Below are 19,691 nucleotides of genomic sequence, written 5' to 3'. Positions count from 1 at the left end.
CCTGAGCTTGGTTTAAGGGTTCCTTTATGGCTCTTGAATATCATCCAGCCCAGAGGTATCCACCAGAGAAGGCTACTCAGACACAGGTTCAAGCCAGTAGAAACTCTTTATTAGCTGGCTAATGATAACATTGGGTATTCAGGACCCAAGTGCAGTCCCAAGCCTTTCTCAGGGTGGGCTTTTAGACACAAAATAAACAAAACAACATCAACAACAACCAAAACACATCCTAGATTGACACACCCCAGTTAGCAAGAACAGTTAGTCAGAAGCCAAAAAGCAAGGTTAGTACATTTAGGGACTTTCCCGGAACTCTGGACTTTGATGGATTAAGTCTTTGCTCTCCTTTGGTGCTTGTTGCTGATCATGTCCTAGGTTCCAAGGCCTGAATGGCACTTTTACCATATTATCACTCATGCTAAGGTCTGGGGACCTGTTATACTTTTTTTATAAATTTTCCTTCAATAATCTGAATTATATACAAAAAATTTAAATGAATAGCATTAATATTTTATATTAAAAGAATACTTGCTGATCACTTTCCTGTTTAGTAGATACACCATGTCAGAATAATCTGGAAGGCTTCTTTTTGTTTTTTTATCATTATATTTCAGTTTTAAGAGTGGTGTGTGTGTGTGTGTGTGTGTGTGTGTGTGTGTGTGTGTGTGTGTATGTGCATTTGTCATGGGACATGTGTGGACATGAGAGGACATCTCAGGTGTCACTACTTAACTTCCACCTTGTTTGAGGTAGAGTGTCTTGTGTTAACCACTGTGTACACATGGCTTGTTGGCTCTTGAGCTTCTGGGAATTCTCCCGTTTCCACATTCCATCTTCCAGCAGGAGCATAAGATCACAGATATATGCCACCTCATCTGAGTACTGGAGAATCTGAACTCTTCACACTTGATCACCTAGTGGTTTACCCCGAGTTGTCTCTTCATACTTGAATGGTTCCTTAGACTTAAGTCTCTGGGCCCACCTGTGGTTTCTGCTTCAGCAAATGAAGGATGTTACTGCTCATTTGCTAGATGTTCCCAGATGATGCTAATGCTGATCGCACTGAGAGGACCACTGTTCTAAATTGCCTGCAAGGAACTGGAGCTCAGATGATAATAGATAAGCATATTGCTCTGTGGACTTGAAATCCACAAATCCTTCATTCATTCACAAAACGCAGAGCCACTTGTGATACACTGGTGCTTAGGCATTGTGTAAGCTTCTGTGGATTTAAAGGTACATTTGATAGACATTGGACCTGCTGGTTGGAGTTGATCTCATTCAGTGTCTTGAGAGCTAGGCGTCTTTATCCTCGTATTGGCCATTATGGGAATGAACGTTCTGAAGACTTGGATGAGCCCACTCAACTTACCACCATGAGCCAATGGTTTCCCAAACCACATCCTTTCTGCTCTCTCTACTTCCTGTGTATTTGGGTATTGGATATATTTGCTTTCTTTCAAACCTTGAGACTAAGATTTTTTTCACTTCTGTCGAATGTCAAGGTTTCTTTCATGCTTTTATTCACATCACACATTTCCATTTTAATTATATGCTACTGATTTGCCTTTTGTGAGCCAAATGTATCTTTCTTTACCTTTGATTTTTAACTTAGGTTTACATTTATCCAGACATGTTTGGTTTTCTCATGCCAGCCCATCTTTCTCTCTCTTTCTGAATAATTTCTGACTTCCCACAATGAGATTGCATGTACCAAGATGGAATAGCTTGATGGTGCACAGATTCCTGCTATTTATTTGTCTGGCATGCGGATATTAGGCACTGCATCTGATCTTGGCAGCTGTGGCTGAGGTACTGGCACCAGCTGCTCAGATCCCAGAGGGTAAGATCTGAAGCTGGTGGGCTCTCTTGATGGCATGAGGCTTTCCAACAGCTTCACTCCATTGCACAGGCTGGATTATAAAAAGACCAGCTATGCTAAAAATAGCTCTCACTTTAATTTCCACTTTGGAAGCTTCCAGAACAGTGCTCCAAAGAAACAATTAGATTCTCCCTCACAGAGCTGAAACAGCAAGGGAAATGCTTTTCATCTCAATAGAAGAATCACGCGATAACCTTTTTCAGTACAGACAACTGTGCTGGGAAGGGTGGTCAATGTTTTCTTTTACAGATATAACTGATAAATTGATTTTGAAATAGTCTGACTAATTTAGGGAACTTTCCTTACATGCATGTGATTCATCCTTGACCTCTAAAAGGTTTCCTTTGTTTGGAGGGGTCAGGTGGTACAGTCATAATGACGGGTGTGTAGGCAAGGTAGATTTTGTTATGTTGTCAGAAGTCAAAAGATACTACTTAGCTGTAGTTTTGTCTCAGTCATTCTGACACCAAATGGAAAAAGCCATTCTTCTTCCATATGCCATTAAATTTTAAGATGTATACTGAAATACAAAATAGTATAAAATCAAGTTTTCCAAATATATATTAGATAGCATGTAGTTTGTTAACACCTGGTGTGGTGATTTGAAAGAAAATGATCCCCCAAAAGGAGTGACACTATTAGGAAATGTGGTCTTGTTGAAAGAAGTGTGTCACTGTGGGGGTGGGCTTTGAGGTCTCTTTTGCTCAAGCTTCACTCAGTGTAACACAGAGACTACTTCCTGTTGGCTGCAAGATATAGGACTCTCAGCTGCTTCTCCAGCACCATGTCTGCCTGCATACTGCCATGTCCCACCATTGATAATAATGGACTGAACCTCTAAACTGTAAGTGAGCCACTCTAATTAAATGTTTTAATTTATAAGGGTTGCCATGGTCATAGTGTCTCTTTACAGCAAGAGAAACCCTAACGAAGATACCTGGTGAATGGGTTTATAGTCTGATGCTTTTCTTAAATGCACATGGTTATCTTCTGCCTGGTATTTCTGTCATAAGCAGGCTCTCCACCAGGGCGCACTTCCTGTCATATGCACATTGGTTCACCTAACATTGCTTATGCTTAGCCCTCTATAAAAGTACTGTGTGTTCCCTGCATCTCTGAAGGCATCCTTGTGAATCCCCAAGTCACATTGTTTTATCTTTGTTATACTAGAATGTTTTCTAAAGAGAAAAAAAATAGGCTGGGTGTGGTGGCACATGCCTTTAATCCTAGCACTCAGGAGGCAGATCTTTGTGATTTGTGAGTTCGAGGTCAGCCTGGTCTATAGAGTAAGTTCTAGGACAGCCAGGGAGCCAGGGCTGTTACACAGAGAAACTCTATCTTCAAAAACAAAAACAAAAACAAACAAAAAAAAAAAAAAAAGAAAAGAAAAGGAAAGAAAAAAGAGCAGCCTATGATTCTCAGGCAGTCTTTCCAAGCTGCCCATTTTCAACCAATTACTTCATTCTGAATATCCCAATGGTAAATTCCTCAATAACTTAGAGTTTTTGGAGTCAAATTGTGTATTTTAAAATAGTCTCTGATTTGGAGCTATTATAAGGTACTCCTAGAATTCTGATTATTCAAAATACTGTGACCATACTATCTCTAGTTTATAAAGGAGTAGTTCTGTGTAATGGAAAGAGGAGGAATTGGGATAAAAAATAATGATTTTCAGACTGAAAGGATAACATCCCTCTGACTTTGGATTTCCAGCCCTGGCATTAGAGTCATTTTGGACCAGATAGTTCTTTGGGGTGGAGACTGTTGTATTTTTAGAATGTTTGGCAGTACTCTGTACCCACTAGATGTCAGTGGCATCCCTAGGGATCAGACATTGAACAGTGTCACCAGACATTCCAGTGGACCCTGGGGGAGAATCAGCCCAGCTGAGAACCACCGACTTGAGGAATCTAACCTGATCAGGAACTTCTGAGGCAGAAAAAGGGATGAGTTCTGTTTCTGCCATGTTAATTTGCCATGTTGCAGGGAGCAGTTGGATGAGGAGTTGGAGAAGCAGGGCTGACATTCGGAAGTGGGCCAGATGAATTTTCAGACTGACTGAATGGGGAGGGGCTTCTGATTGGTCATTGCAATTTCCCAAGTTGGGGGTGCTGGCCACTGTAGCAAAAAACAAGGTGATTTTTGATAGTGCATGTCTTAGCCCCTGTTCAATTGCTGTGAAGAGACACCATGACCAAAGCAACTCTCATTAAAAAAAAAGCATTTAATTGGGGGCTTGCTTACAGTTTCAGAGGCTTAGTCCATTATCATCATGGCAGGGAGCAGACAGACATAGTGCTGTAGCAGAGAGCTTTACATCTTGATCTACACAGGCAACAGGTAGAGAAAGTGATACTGGGACTGGTGTGAGCCCACCCCCAGTGACACACTACCTCTTCTGGCCACACCTCCTCCTCTAAGGCCACATCTCCTCCAACAAGGTTACCTCCTCCACAAGGCCACACCTCCTCCAACAAGGCCACACCTCTTTCAACAAGGCCACACCTCCTCCACAAGGCCACACCTCCTTCAACAAGGCCACACCTCCTTCAACAAGGCCACACCTCCTTCAACAAGGCCACACCTCCTTCAACAAGGCCACACCTCCTACTCCTCCCCTAACAGTCCAACTGGGAACTAATTATGCAAATATATGAGCTTATAGGGGACATTCTCATTCAAACTACTACTATAGTGTATTTTGTGAAATAACCATTTTTCTTTTTTCTTTTTTTAAAGACAAAAATCAAAACCAAGTAAATAAAAGTCCCCATCTTTGTGTTTATTTTAATGCCCGTTAGGAGAAAGAGTGGAAAGCACACTTCACTCATTTGGTTTCTGGATATTATTGCTTTGGGATAGGAAAAAAAAATCTTAGTTAAAAGATGCAGTCAGTTTAGGGAAAAACCCTAAATAAATGGGACTCATTCCTTGAACAATTATTTGTGTTGGAAAATGTTATAAGTTACAAGGGTCAAGAGATTATTAAGACAAAGTCCTGATTCTCAAGAAGTTGAGAATGCATGTGTAAGGCAAATCGATTCATGTTCATCAGATAGATGTACTTGGAAGTGAATGAATGAGAGAATCATATCAAGTGATGGTAAGTGTAAAGAGACAGAGCGTAGACTCTGGAAATAAAGCCTGCTCTTAGGATCTTCTAGATGAGGGAGAAATAAATATATTCATATAGTGACAAGTAGGGATATACATCAAGTTCAAGGTAAAGGGCCAGAGCCACAGGTTCAAGTCGCTGATTTCTGAGTTTAGACCTAATGGGCACAGTAGTCCCAAAAGAAAACAGAGGCCAAGTGCATAGCCATGTGGAGTGACCTGGGCAGAGGTCTCAGGTTTTTTGTGCCAAAGAGGACTATTAGAAATTTTGTGGGACAACACAATGGATCAGTGGGTGAAGGCACTTGCTGCCAAGCCTGATGACCTGGGTTCCATCCTCAGGATCCACATGTTGTAAAGGAGAGAACTGACTCCTACAAATTATCTTCTGACCCCCCCCCCCAATTCACTATGGCGTATATATACACAGACAAACAGACAGACAGACACACAAATTTTAAAAAATTAAAAAAGAAAGGAGTTATTCCTTTGTGTTTGTTCCCTTAGGAGAATGAAATTTTAAATAGTGATTTTCTGAGATCTGTTTAACATCTCAAAGTGATCTAGCAACCTCACACACATTTCAATTTAAAATTCATTAGCCAAAAAAAAAAAAATAATCAGTTACCCAATTTAACACTGTGATTGGAATCATGTCTGAGACGTTCTCTCAGACACCATCCACGTCTCTTCAGTTGTGATATATGTAATCTTGGCATTCTCACATGCCAGATTAGCCTAACCAAAACCAAAGTGGTAATCCTGTAGATTGGACAGAACCAACACTGTCCTTTCTGTAATTGGTTTGTTTAGTGCGTTTCTCATGGCTGTGACCTAGTACCCGACTAGAAGCAGCTGAAGGGAGGAAGGCTGAACTGAACTCTGGCTCGCAGTTTGAGGGATACAGTTTGTAATGGAGGGGAAGGCATGGCAACAAGCGTCTCTCCAGTGGTAGGCACTTATAGCTGGGTCTTTTCACCTCCTTCCATCTTGGTGGAAGAAGACACAGAAAGCAGACAGGAAGTGAGACTGGATGAAAAAGACCTCAAGGTCTTATTCTGGTGGTTAACCCCCTACAGCAAGCAGAACTATTATCAGGAGACCAAATGTTCAGACAGATGAGCTGATGGGGCATTTTATGTTCAAATCACAACACGCTTCTACCTCTTTCTGGCGTTAGAACTCCTGCAAGCAAAGGAAACACTTTATTGTTCTAAGCTGTTTTCAGTTTTTGGCCCACATAAACTGGAGCTTGCAAAACCTGGGCACCCACACAGGTCATGCCTTCCTTTTAGTCCTTCGCAACAACATGTGATTCTAAGTTCATAGTCTTCTAGTGCCTTGGTTTCACAACTCATAGCCACTGCCTTTAAGAAACACCATAACTTCAATACTCTCTGATAGTATTTGCAAGTCTGACTAAGGTTGATGCTAATTTGCTTCTTCTATGTTTGAATTAATTGTGTGTGTGTGTGTGTGTGTGTGTGTGTGTGTGTGATATACCCATGTGTACATGTTTGTATGGGTATGTGCATGTATGTGGAAGTCAATGTTGACTGTCTTCTTCAATCATTTCTTCTACCCTAAGTTTTGAGACATCTTTCACTGAATCTGGAGCTTACTACTTCATCTAGAGTGCCTGGCCAGAGAGCTCCAGGGATCCTTCTATCTCTGCCTCCCATCCTTGGGATTCCTGGACACACACTATCAGGCCTGGATTTATGTAGATCCTGGAGTCTGAATTGAGGTTTTCATGCTTTTGAGAAAGACACCTTTCTGACTGACCCATCTCCTCAGCCTCTTCCACAATTCTTGAGGCAACTTCATTGTCTTTCTATTTGATCCTCTACTCTGTTATATAGTTTATTTCTAAATCTTTTCTATCTTTATTTTCTGATTCTACTGATGGACTTTTGTCTTGACTAGCTACTTCCTCAGCTTCCTCCAAAGTTTGTTTCTAACTTTCTTCAGTAATGTCTTTATAAGATGGCAATTGTAAGTTCATGCCACCCTTCTCTGAGTAGGGCAGGGCTAGGCCTGTTTTCTTTTCTGTTTTGAATCCTGTATTCTTCTCATATCTTTGTCTAGTCCCAGGCTAGTGTGAAGCAGATGCTAAAGACCAAGTTGTTTGGTGAGTTTAAGAACAGAATGAGGCCAAGTGTTTGCTACATGGTGGCCAGTGGGCAGAGTGGACAAAGAGGAGGAAGGCAAGGGCCAGATCATCTGACCTTTTAGCCACTGACTAGTTTTCTTCTCAACCCTTTGGGAAGCCACTGGAGGTATTTACGAATAGGTGTAGTAGTAACTAAATTACACCTTCAAATATTTCTCTGGTTAGTTCTATGTGGAGAATGGATTGAAAGAAAGCCAATGTAAAGTGATGGTCTGGGAAACTGTTGCTAGAGTCCTTAGAGACAGTGATGCCTGGGCCTAGATGACATAAAAGGTGTCATGGGGCTGTGACAGTAATCTGGAAGGCTGGCCATAGTGCTTGGGACCCAGTTGTCAGAAGGAGCCCTGCCACTGGCTAAGGACAGAAGATTTCACACTCACCAATCCTTGTCTGTCATGGCCTTTGGTTTGTGTGAATCTTTCATTGGAAACCAGAGTGAAGCTTGTCATTGCCCTGCATTTTAAGGGAAATGTCAGCATTGCTCACACCTGTTCTGCATAGCTCTGTGCCTTTACGTATGTTTTCCACCATTCTTTGTTGACGGCCCACTTCAGGGAGGCTGAGGAAATGGCTAGTTAAGTAGGATCAGGAAATAAAGACAGTGACAATTTAGAAATAAACTATATAACAGAGTAGAGGATCAAATAGAAAGGCCAACAATAATTCCTGGCTCCCCATGACTAGCCTGGTGTGGACAGGCATCAAAACTGCTCTGTACACACACAGATGGCTATCGTCTATTGTCACTAGGATGCTAGCGGTTGCTAGGATGCTGGTAGTTACCAGGTATTTGCAGTATTGCCAGGGATGCTCTGTGTCTCATAACCTCACAATTCCAGCCTGCCTCTCTGTACCCCACCAACACTGCATGCCTCCATTATTGTTTTTCATTTGTAGAAATGCTAAGGATATGCCAGTAGACTGATAGATTACAAGTCTATTCATTTAACCACACTCTTTTCAATCATATTTTTCTGTTTCTTACACTTTCAAAATTCTCAAACACTTTAAAGCACAAGGGAAATAAAATAATGAGGCAGACGAAATAACCCCACTATAATAAACCCCAGACGAAAGTTCCCTCACTAGAGACCTACAACTGACCTTGGCATATGAAAACTCTTCTGTCAGACCTTCTGAAGGGACATAGAACTTCTTTCTGCATTGTCACCCACTCAGTGCCTGTGGCACCCCCAAGTCGCTATGGAAGCCCAAACACCTAACATTAAAATATGAATTAATTTCTTTGATTGATTTCTTATAAAACCAGTGTACAGTACTTATAGCTTCATATCATTAGGTATATAAAATAAGTGCATAGGGATATTTATATTTTCACACAACCACAGTTCTTAAAAGATAAAATTTTGGTATTAGTACATGTGGCTTAAAATGGGATCATTGGGAGTGTGGTGAATATGATCAACCTAGAAGCAGATATGAAAATGTAGTGAAATCCATTATGTATAATTAATTTATATAATAAGTTTTTAAAATGTTTAATTAAGTTTATAAGTAAAGCTAAATAGTAATCAGAGAGGACATTAAGATCAATCTTTTTTAAAAAATACCCTTTTGTAAAGGACAAATATTGAAATATTTACAGGAGAAATGAAATTTGTTCTAAGATATCCTTGTGGGGAGCTCTGAGGAGACCAGATAATATTACATAAAAATATTAATAGCTTGAAACTAGGTGACAAGTGTGGAGGGTTAGATTTTAGTCTCCCCATGCTTAAGTATGTTTGAAATTTCAAATTTGTCCAAAGCAATGGTCATTACAATTTTCTTCTATCATCTCTCTTCCCTCTTCTTTAAATGAGGCTGCTACTGTGTAGCCCAGGCTGGCCTGAACTTTGAGATCCTCCTGCCTCACCTTTCCAAGTCTGAGATTACAGGCAGGACCCTGTTCTGGCTTCTGTCTAGGCTGCTTGGTGACTTAGGCACAGCTGTGTTTAAGGGCTTGGGCCTCAGGAGTCTGAATCTCTAGAGACTGTGCAAATGGTTTAATCTTTCTAATCCTCAATTTCCTTATTTGAAAAAGGGAAGGGATGGAACAGGAGAGCAGAGGGTATGTATGATAGACTAGCGTTGACCTCAGGGTTGCAATGGAGAGAAATTATCTCAGATAAAAAAAGAAACAAAAGGGTTGGGGATTTAGCTCAGTGGTAGAGCACTTGCCTAGCAAGCACAAGGCCCTGGGTTCGATCCTCAGCTCAAAAAAATAAAGAAACAAAAGAAAAGAAACAAAAACAACAACAAAACCCCAACAACCAAAGTACAAAGTACACGCTGTATGTGAACTTTTTTTTTTTTTTTTTTAGCCAAATGTTGTTTGTTCGAAGCCTTTTCTTTGCAAGCATACTGACTCCCACTTCGAATCTAGAGCTTTCATTTGAAGCTACATTCTTGCTGTGATGTCATACTGAAAGATTCTCTTTGGAATTCTGAAGTAGCATCTTGTCTTGGTGTCAGGCTTATAGCTCAGAGGCTGGTGTCACTCCCATCCCTGTCAGTAACTGGAACCCTCTTGGCTTGTTTGGGCATGAGTGAGGAAGAGTCCTGGTTGGAGATGCTGAAATGATGGTCTCCATTCATTGTAATTCACACTTATGGGGCAGGTAATTGGAGCTTAGACAGATCATCTCTCACTCACTTCATTGCCTGAGTTCTTCATGTCTTAGCTGTGTGTGCTGACAATGGCCTTTCAAAACTAATAATCCAGAAAGGCAAGTTTTCATGTAGTCCAAGACACCATGGAACCATACAAAATACTACTGTATAATTATAATGGTGTCGAAGATATGTCTGTTTAAATTTATAATTGGAATTTTCTCTAGACTAGCAGTGATTTCATCACTCAGATATCACCAACGAAGAGCACCATTGTTTTGCCTTGTATTTTATACCTTGTATTTTCCCTGAAGCATTGCCCACTCTAAGATGAGCATTTTAGTGCACTGATTTCTTTAAACTTGCCTCTCTGGAGTGAATTCAAAGTGAATTAAAAATCTGGGATTTATTTAAAGCCTTCAGGCTGCCCAAGGTGTTCTAGGAGATTTACAACCTGATTTTCCAAACACTTGCCTGGGATTATGTCACTATCCCACAAGATTACCTGGGGACTAGCTTCATAGGGAAGGGAGAGCTGGATTTATGACTTAAATCAGTATTAAGAACAATATATTAATGTGATTATTGTTTTACGTGCTGCAATCTCTTAGTCTTTAAAATAAGAGCCCTGGGTACAGAATTAACACAGGCAGCTGCTTTTAGTTCTAAATATTCCCCATTAAAACTATTTAATACCGGTGTTGGGGATTTAGTTCAGTGGTAGAACACTTGCCTAGCAAGCGCAAGGCCCTGGGTTCGGTCCTCAGCTCTGGCAAAAAACAAAACAAAACAAAAACAAACAAACAAACAAACAAACAAAAACAAAAAAACAACCCAAACCCAAAACCCAAAACTCCCCCAAAAAAACTATTTAATACCTCCTGCATAGTGTGGTATGGGGGTGACCAAGGGACAGTAGCCCTCATCTCTGTCCCAGGGTACTTCATGTCCGAGGGACACTGTCCAAGGGACAGTGGCATTCAATCTTAGCTTTTACAGCTTCTGATAATATAAAACTCAGAGTCAGTAAGGGAGAAAGAAATTTGCAAAGTGAGTACATTTTGAACCATAGCTCTAAGGTTCTGGTGGTTCTGGTTGTAGAACTACACAAGATCAAGGAGTGTCTGAGACACTCTTGTGCAAGGCTGCTACCTCCAAGGGTGGACTCTGGTTGAGTCCCTCAATTTGGGGGTGGCTCTGGTGGTTTTAGAATACCAGGTCGTGGACAACAGGCATCTTCTTCTTCTGCAGGTTATACTGGAGAGCTTTGCCAGTCCAAGATTGATTACTGTGTCCTCGATCCTTGCAGAAATGGAGCCACATGTGTGTCCAGCCTCAGTGGGTTCACCTGCCAGTGTCTGGAAGGTAAGATTTGTAACTCTTGGGAAGCTTTTAATTTTCCATTTTAAATCATAAACCCTTTTGATTAGTTTGGTACTTTTAGTTTCTAAACATTCCGTACAAGAGAAACACACACATGCACAAGCACACACACAAAATTTATAGAACAGAACCAGAATATGATCCCCTCAGTTTTGTTCTTTTATTTATTGAGAAATGGTCTTATGTAGCCCAGGCTAGTGTCGAACTTGCTATGTAGCTGAAGACGACTTTAAATTCTGGATCTTTCTGCCTCTACCTCTTGAGTACTGACATTATAGGTATGCATCGCCATGTCCAACATGGGTTCTCTTTACTGCTGTGTTTGAATAATAGATACAATCTAGGAATTTTGGTGATTTTCTCTCTCTCTCTCTCTCTCTCACACACACACACACACACACACACACACACACACACACACACACACACGCTACATATATATGTCAAAATTCAGGAAAATTTGACACATATTTTGACATGTATATGAACTTATATGTGTCAATATATATGTAAAAACCACCAAAATTTGACATATATATTGACATACATATATGAACTAGCATAATAATAAAATAGAGCCTAATAGTGAAACTCCACTCAAGATTTCTATTTTGCTTGACTTGTTTTAGTTCCCATACAAACTCACATAAAAAACATCCAACATAGTTTGCCTTCTTTGTGCTTCATGGCAACCTTATGATGTTTTAGAAAAACTAAGCCACCTGGAGAGTCCTATCTTTAGGGCTGTTTTTATCTTAAAAGATGGGTTTACTGCTTTAATGTTGTAAGAACAATGCTGTAGTAGAGTTTTTCTGTGCTTAAAACTGTCAAGTAGGCTCCTGATTCACAGATGCAACACGGGCAACTACATAGCTTCTCATCTTCTGCAGAGGTTAAACACAGACCCTGCACAGAAGACATCTCCTTACTTCAAATCACCGGAAGCTGCCCCTGGCCAAGTGCCTGGCCCTCTTCTAATACCTGGGTTCCTGTGAGCTGCACCTGGGTTTAATTCCTACTCACCAGGAAGGAGCATGGGCAGGATGGATGAGTTACCCCCAGCCCCCAACTCTGTGTGTTGGTAAAGCATATGGTTCCCATAGTGAAGGGTATCATACATATGCTTTATGAGCCTGCTCTTCACAGAACCTCCCACTCATTTTATCTTTCTTTGGCAGTTCAGACAAACAGGAAAACTTGGAGGCATACCAGGGTTGATGGCTGCGCAAGCAGCACCATTGTGACTTGCCTACAAACACTCTGTGGTTTTTCAAAGCTTTGTCACGCTCCAGATTAGTCAGTTGCCACCTACCTCCTTTTAGATTTACTCCTTCAGTCAGGGTCAGGGTTCAAGGACATTATGGATCCACATGGGATTTTTGCAAAAAGAGTTTAGTCAACTCCCAAATGCTTTATCATTTTTTTGATATTTAGTAGGAAGGTACAACAAATGCCAAGCCTTAAAGAGGAGAGATTGCACAGCTTGAGCTAGAACCGAGGAACTCAGCTTTCACTCATATATCATTTTCCTTCTTGGCAGAGGCTTTTCTGAGTTCTTGCTATTCATCAGGTGCTGTGCAAGGTACTGGATCTTGATGGCTGGAGCAGCCAAAAGGGTCCCTCCTGGGTACAGTGTTGTTTGTTGAAGGCCTGAAGAGGTGATGCTAAGATGAGGGCTTGAAGGTAGTTTGTTGAAAGGGGGTAGGATAAGGCTTCCCAGGCTGCAAGTGATGCACTACTACTTCATCCTGGAGTAGAGGGAGACAGAGGCTTAGGGTTTGAGTCCAGCCCTTCCACTTACCTCTCTAGGCCCCTAGGACCAAGACCCTGGGACACAGCAAGTCCTGGGGAACTCCCACCAAACTCTGCCCCAGTTGCCAGCCGGCAGGGAACAATCCTGTGGGAAGCTCCCCCCCAGCACCCCCCATGGGACCCTGCAATCCACAAGTCCCACACCCCGCCTGGATACCCATCTGCCTGTGACCCCAGTAACTTCCTGAGGCATGGAAATCACTTACCTCTCTATTCCATGGGTAAGTAACTTTGCCTTCTGGGGCCTCAATATCACAAGATGATAAGGGTAAGTGTAGGGATTCAAGGGATCTCCTTCTGGATTTTATTTTCAATAAAATTTCAATAAAATCTAATACAGATAAAAGAGGTTGGATATGCTCTCAACAATTATTTGATATTTTTGTCATTGTTCTATCATTAATTGCCATTAAACCACTGGCAAATTTAAACTAAGTAATTTGATTGTTTTATTCTGGGACAGTATTGAACATAATGGAGAGAGAGAGAGAGAGAGAGAGAGAGAGAGAGAGAGAGAGAGAGAGAGAAGAAATAAGGAGAAAGGTCTGGACAGCTGCAGAAATCCAGGAAGTAGCTGACTTCCTGGAATTGAAGAACAGACTCTAGAAAGAAGTAAGAAACTGATACGTATGAGGGAAGTTCAAGGGAAAAAGACAAGGCCTCTTGGGAAGAACTGACATGGAGAGCAGGGGGCAGTGAGAGAGAAATCTGTGGTTTCCATCACTTTCAGGTTGCATTTCTTAATGGAGGAAACAGAAATGGAGATGTTGGTTTTATAGATGTTGTGTTCAAGGGGCCTTTGCTCACACTAGTGAGATACCACTGAGGAGGAAGTACCTAAGTTTAAATGAGCACCATTGACCTATAGTAGGTTAAGCCCTGTGTACCAGGTCTAGGATTCTTCTTCATCCCATGGCCCTTTGCATGCACCATGCTGTGGAAACTGTGGTACTCAGGCATTGAAAGGATGAGGGTGAGTTTCCCAGCAATCTTTTTATTCAGAGATCTCTCTCACTGAAGATTGACATGCCTTTGGGAAGGCCTGGAAGCTTTGTATCAGGAACACGTAAGTGGTGATGCACATTTGAAGAAGCATTCCACTTTCTATTGAGAATTTTTAGTGTCCCATACATTGTACTTTGCTTATATTTTCCATATCACTACTCTTCCCCATCTCTCTTCCCTACTCCCCACCTAATTCCAGAATAATTAGTTCCCTTCTGCTTTGATGCCATCTATCATCTATCTTATCTCTATCTCTCTATCTCTACCTATCTGTCTATCTATCTATCTATCTATCTATCATCTATCTATCTATCTATCATCTATCTATCCAATCATCTTTCTAATAATCTATCTTTCTATCTATCCATCCATCCATCCATCTATCCATCTAATCATCTATCTATCATCTATCTATCATCTATCTATCTATCTATCTACTTATCTATCTGCTATCCATCTATCCATCCACCCACCCACTCCATCTCTCTCACTCTGTCTCTCTCTCTCACTCATTTATCTATTATCTATCATCTATCTATATTCTGAGATTCTTTTTATGAGGGAAAACATGATATTTGTATTTCTGAATCTGGCTTATTTTGCTTAACATGGTAGTTTCTGGTTGCGTACACTTTCTTGAAAATGTCACAGTTTTATCCTCTTTATGTCTATGTTTCTTCTTCTTAGGGTGGTTGGATAGTAACTAAATACATAGAGCAGTTTGCCCATGGAAAAGAGCCTGTGCCTCCAGGATCCTTCTCACATCAGACACACACTAAAGCAGTTCTGAAAAGCATGAAATGTTTTGAAATTCCAAGCCAGCCCTTGACCTCCTTGCTTCTTTTCCACTTTGTCCTTTGTGTAGCGATGTTGATTTTGTCTCCTCCCTGTCATGCCTAATGAGTAGGAATTTTATTCATTCCCCTTGTTGCCCCCAATCCTCCAGTAACTCTAGTTGTGGATCGTGCTTCCTGTTAGAAAGAGGTAACTATTCAGTAAATGAATCACTCATAAAAGACAATACTTAGATGCTAATTACTTAGTCCACAGATTTGATCCTAAGTCAATTTCACAAAGCTCGTGCTATTAATATTTTTATTTAATGGACTGGAAAGAGGGCAAGTAGCTTGCTTTTCTGGTCACATAGCCAGAAACTGGAACCCAGGTGACTGGCCTCTAATGTTCTTTAACCACTTTAACCATCTCTGGACATATTCTTTAAAATAATCCTATGATGTTTATTTTATTTTATATATACGTTTTGAGACAGAATATGTATCCCAGGATGACCTCGAACTCTTTATATAGATGAGGATAGTTTTGGACGTTTGAACCCCCTGTTCCCCACCCTTCCCGAGTGAGAGGATTTCAGATATCCATCACCCTCTGGTTGATGCTGTACTGGGGATTGAAGCCAGGATTTCCTGCATACTAAGACAAGCTGCTGACTGAGCTACACCCGCAGCACCTGTGATACTTCTAAATTTGTTAGTTCTTTGAGGATTTGATACAATGTATTTTAATGACATTTACTCCCCATCTCTTCCCAGATCCATACCCACACCCACTTCCCCATCCACCCAGCTTTATGCTCAAAAAACAAAACAAAAACAAAAACAAAATGCAGCCAAAAAACCCCCAAACCGCCCAAACCAAAAATCAGGGTCAATGTGTGTCACTCAAATGTTCTTGGATGCCTGGCATTCCACTGGAGTTTGGTCGACTCAGGAGCTCCACTCTCAGAGGGAAAACTCTCCCTCTCCCAGCAGCTAATAATTACCAATAGCTCTCTGGCTTGGGGCAGGAGTTTGTGCACAACTCCCCTCTCCATGCTGGCATTTGGTCTGGCTTGGGTTTACACGCATCTTGCACATACTGTCACATCTGCTAGGAGTTCCTGTGTGTAGCTGCCCCGAGGATTGCTCTCCCTGACTGTCTTTGTCACCATAAATGTGAGTACAGTAAATGCAGTTTGCTGACTTCTTAAGCTTCTTTACGTCTCTACTATTTCAGTTCTTAAATCTGGAGGAAGGAGACCCTCTCTTGAAAACAATTGTGGAATCTGCTCATAGCAATCTTTTCAGGAGTCTTGGGTACCAGGGTTTTCCTGTGGACAGGGCTTTCATCAGTGCCTGCTAGTGCCCCTCACCCTGTCTTCCTTCATACCTTTCCATTTAAGGCTCCTTGTGTATCTGATCTGGAATGAGCATTCAGGGGGTGAAGTCTTTCCTGGGGACCAGCTCTTTGACATCAGCTTTCTCGAAATGCCTTTTCCATAGCTCAGAATCAGGCACTAGGGAGACAGCTGTGTTGCCACCACTAACTGTCTTTTGGAGTGTGTATGTTGATCTCTGACACTAAGATGTTTGTCTTCCATCACTGAATACATAGTTTTAAAAAATATTATTTTACATTATGTGTATGTGTATGTGAGAATGAGCAAGTGTGAGTGCAGATGCCCAAGGCGGTCAAAAGAGGGCAGCAGATCCCAAGGAACTGGAATTACAGGAACTTGTGAGCTGCCAGCTGTGGATGCTGAGAACCAAACTTGTATTCTCTGTAGGAGAAGTACAAGCTCTTAATCACTGAACTCTCTCTCCAGCCTCTGGATTCTGGTTTTAATTAGGATTTCTACTTACCTTTCTCTAGGTCCATATTTGAGAAGTATTTCTCATTCTGATTATAATAGGGACTGTAAAAAAATAAAAGCACAAACAAGCATTTATTTTTATTTACTTTATCGAGTGGTAACAATGGCAAAGACAAGGAAGAAAGCCTGGCATTTTAGCCTGTGGCTATACCACTCTTCTTCAGTGTTACTTCATGTTTAGCTCAGAACTCTGAGATCCTTTAATTTGAAATTGGATGAATTTTAACCCTGAAGGTTTCTGATTATATATGTACCCTATCACTACATACCGACTTTTCAGTGTGTGGATATGTTTAAGCACACATGCAAATACAGTCTGGATGCTACCATCCATCTATCCATCCATCTGTCCATCCATCCACCATCTTAACCTCAGCATCTCAACTCTCCCTGGGAAAGCTGAAAGGCACCATAGAGATCAATAAAGAATAAAAATAATCAGTAGTGATTAAAGCCATAAGGTATGTCCATTGTGCTTGCAGGTGTGACCATTCACCTGGTATAGGACACACCCAGTAGAGTGGAGTCCCTTTGTAACATCTGTCTGTCACAGGAGGCTTATAGCAGCCAGAGACTAAAGTGCAAATATGGGCTTCTTGTGCTGTTTTCAGGAAGCATTCTTTGATCCAATGACCCTAAAACATCAGTGTTGCTAAATTGTAAGGTGTTTATGAGCATTAAACCCCTTCAGTATGTAGTCATGGATCATAGGCTCTATGTGGACCACACTTGCTGTGTCACCATGAAGGCAAGTGCTACAATTTGGTGGGGACTCCCATCTTCCATCTACTAACTGTCAGATGCAACTCTGCTTTTAAACTTACAGCACAGAAGCATCCCCACCTGGTGTGAAGATAAGGTGGTGTTCTGTGGCCCTGAAGGCAGGAAACTCAAACCTGGGCTTAATGGTGAGGCCATGGAGTCAAGTGGTTTTAAGTATGGATTTTAGGGTCACACTGCTTAGATCTGTGTTTAAACCCTAAAGTATTTGCTTCTCCTAGGCTCATTTTCCTCATTTCCAAAATAACGATGCTACCAGCACACGAGTTACAAAGAATACAAGGCTCTAGTTCTGTGCATGAGAAGTAGGGAGCACTGAATAAATTAGCTAGGATAATGACCATTAATTAGGCATGTTACCTCGGGAGAGTCATATAAAACTATCTCTTCCTGCTGCCTGGTTATAAGATCTTGACAACTAATTACTACCTTTACTACCTTTATAAATATCTTTGATTCCAATATATCATTTAAGAGTCTCTTAATCAATGTGTGTGTGTGTATATATATATAGGTAATGTTCATAGTGGAAAGTTTAAGCATCATTAGAGGAGGCCTGGGGTCTAGACCTTTATATTAGCCCAGAGGTCTTGCAACAAGCCTTGTGGGTTTATCCAAACTGTTTTGTTTTCCCACATTTTATAGCCTTGAGTACTTACTCTAGCCATATAAACCCTCTTGTCCAACTCCAGTTTCAGTGGGAATGCTTTGTACCTTAAAAGGTTTATAGAAGCTCATAGCACATGGTGCAGGAGTTGCATCTGAGCTAATACGTCCTGTTCAGGAACTAGACATATCACCTAATACTCATTTAGGTATCATGGCATTCTGGGAGTGGGTTGCTTTCTGCAGAATTCTAAAGTGGATAATGGCTTGGTGAAAGTATTCTCTTAGGACCACATAAAACTCTGTGTATTTATATAAGAACTTACAACGTGTTCCCATAGACCTAACAGGATAGAATAAATGTACTTCTTCCTCTCCTATTTGGCAGGGTCCCTGAGCCACCACTTCACTTAGGAACCATAGCAGCCAAGAGCCTTGGTTTCCAAGTGGTGTAGAGTTTCACCTTTGGAAACAGAACAGGGCATTCACTGAGTCTTGCCAAGTGTGAATGATGTTTGCTTTCTGTGTTTTGTTCATACAGTTTAATTTTCCTTTTATGACAGAGTTCTCCTTTTCTTATCTTTGCTTTCCTCCCCTTTTATGCAGAGTCTAGGGTCTCTGAAATTGTTGAAATAGAAATACTGCACAGAGTTTTATTTGCTTACCCCTCCCCCCCCTTATCTGTGAGGACAACAGCTACAGGGACATTTAGTGAGTGACCGGATCCTCTCTCTCCTAGTTACTTTTTCCTTCCCCCTGAGAAATCCATGGTGATGGGCAACTTCAAACTGACAAGTGGCAGTCTGGAGTTACAATCTGGTGAATGAATGCATGGATGATGATGATGTCCTTATACTTTTCTTTTTTTTCCCCAAAAGAAGTGGACGGATATAGTTGGAAGTTTTCCTGTGTCTCACCTGGTCTGCAGCTGCTCAGATCCAAATAAACACACAGAGGCTTATATTAACTATAACTGCTCAGCCATTAGCTCAGACTTACTACTGACTAGCTCTTACATTTAAATTAATCCATAATTCTTGTCTATGTTTAGCCATAAGTCTTGGTACCTTTTCTCAGTTCTGCCTTGTCAACTTGCTTCTTCTGTGTCTGGCTGGCGACTCCTCTCTCTGCCCTTCCTCTTCCCAGAATTCTCCTCTTCTGCTTATCCTGGCTATACTTCCTGCCTGTCTACTGGCCAATCAGCGTTTTACTTATCAACCAATCAAAGCAACATACATTCACAGCATCTAGAACGACACTATATTCCACAGCACTTCCCCTTTTCTGTCTAATCAGAGAGGAAGGTTTTAACTTTAGCATAGTAAAATTACATATAATAGAACAGTTATCAAGCAAGAATTATAGTTACAATATCTAGTCTATTTGTATTTGGCAAAATTAAAGAAAACATTCTATCCTGTATTTGTGAGTCTAAAGTTTCATATCTAATTTATCCTTTATCATGACTAAGGAAAACTAATTACAACTATCTAGTCTTCAACTACATCAAAGACCTCAGAAGGATATAATATTACTTAAGTAAACAGGAAGAACATTGTAAGCAACTTCCAACAATCTAGAATGACAGAGATAGCTGGTTACCTAGGCAGTTACCCAAAGTTCCTCTGCAATGTTGGGGCATCCTTCTTTAGCCTATAGGCTTAGAGCCTCTC

General features: G+C 41.0%; 1 protein-coding gene across 1 annotated transcript in view; it reads left to right on the top strand.

The window, feature by feature from the left end:
• Dner (delta/notch like EGF repeat containing) overlaps positions 1-19,691 on the top strand; it is a 336,946-nt gene that overhangs the window by 210,104 nt on the left and 107,151 nt on the right. The window contains exon 7 of the mRNA XM_036173515.1: positions 11,034-11,147. Within this exon, the coding sequence (XP_036029408.1) occupies positions 11,034-11,147 (114 nt within the window). The remainder of the gene's footprint in view (positions 1-11,033; positions 11,148-19,691) is intronic.

The sequence above is a fragment of the Onychomys torridus genome, chromosome 23, assembly GCF_903995425.1.
Source record: "Onychomys torridus chromosome 23, mOncTor1.1, whole genome shotgun sequence".
In the NCBI taxonomy this organism is placed as follows: domain Eukaryota; kingdom Metazoa; phylum Chordata; class Mammalia; order Rodentia; family Cricetidae; genus Onychomys; species Onychomys torridus.
Note: the sequence above shows the minus strand (reverse complement) of the source record. Positions and strands in the feature narration are given on the sequence as shown.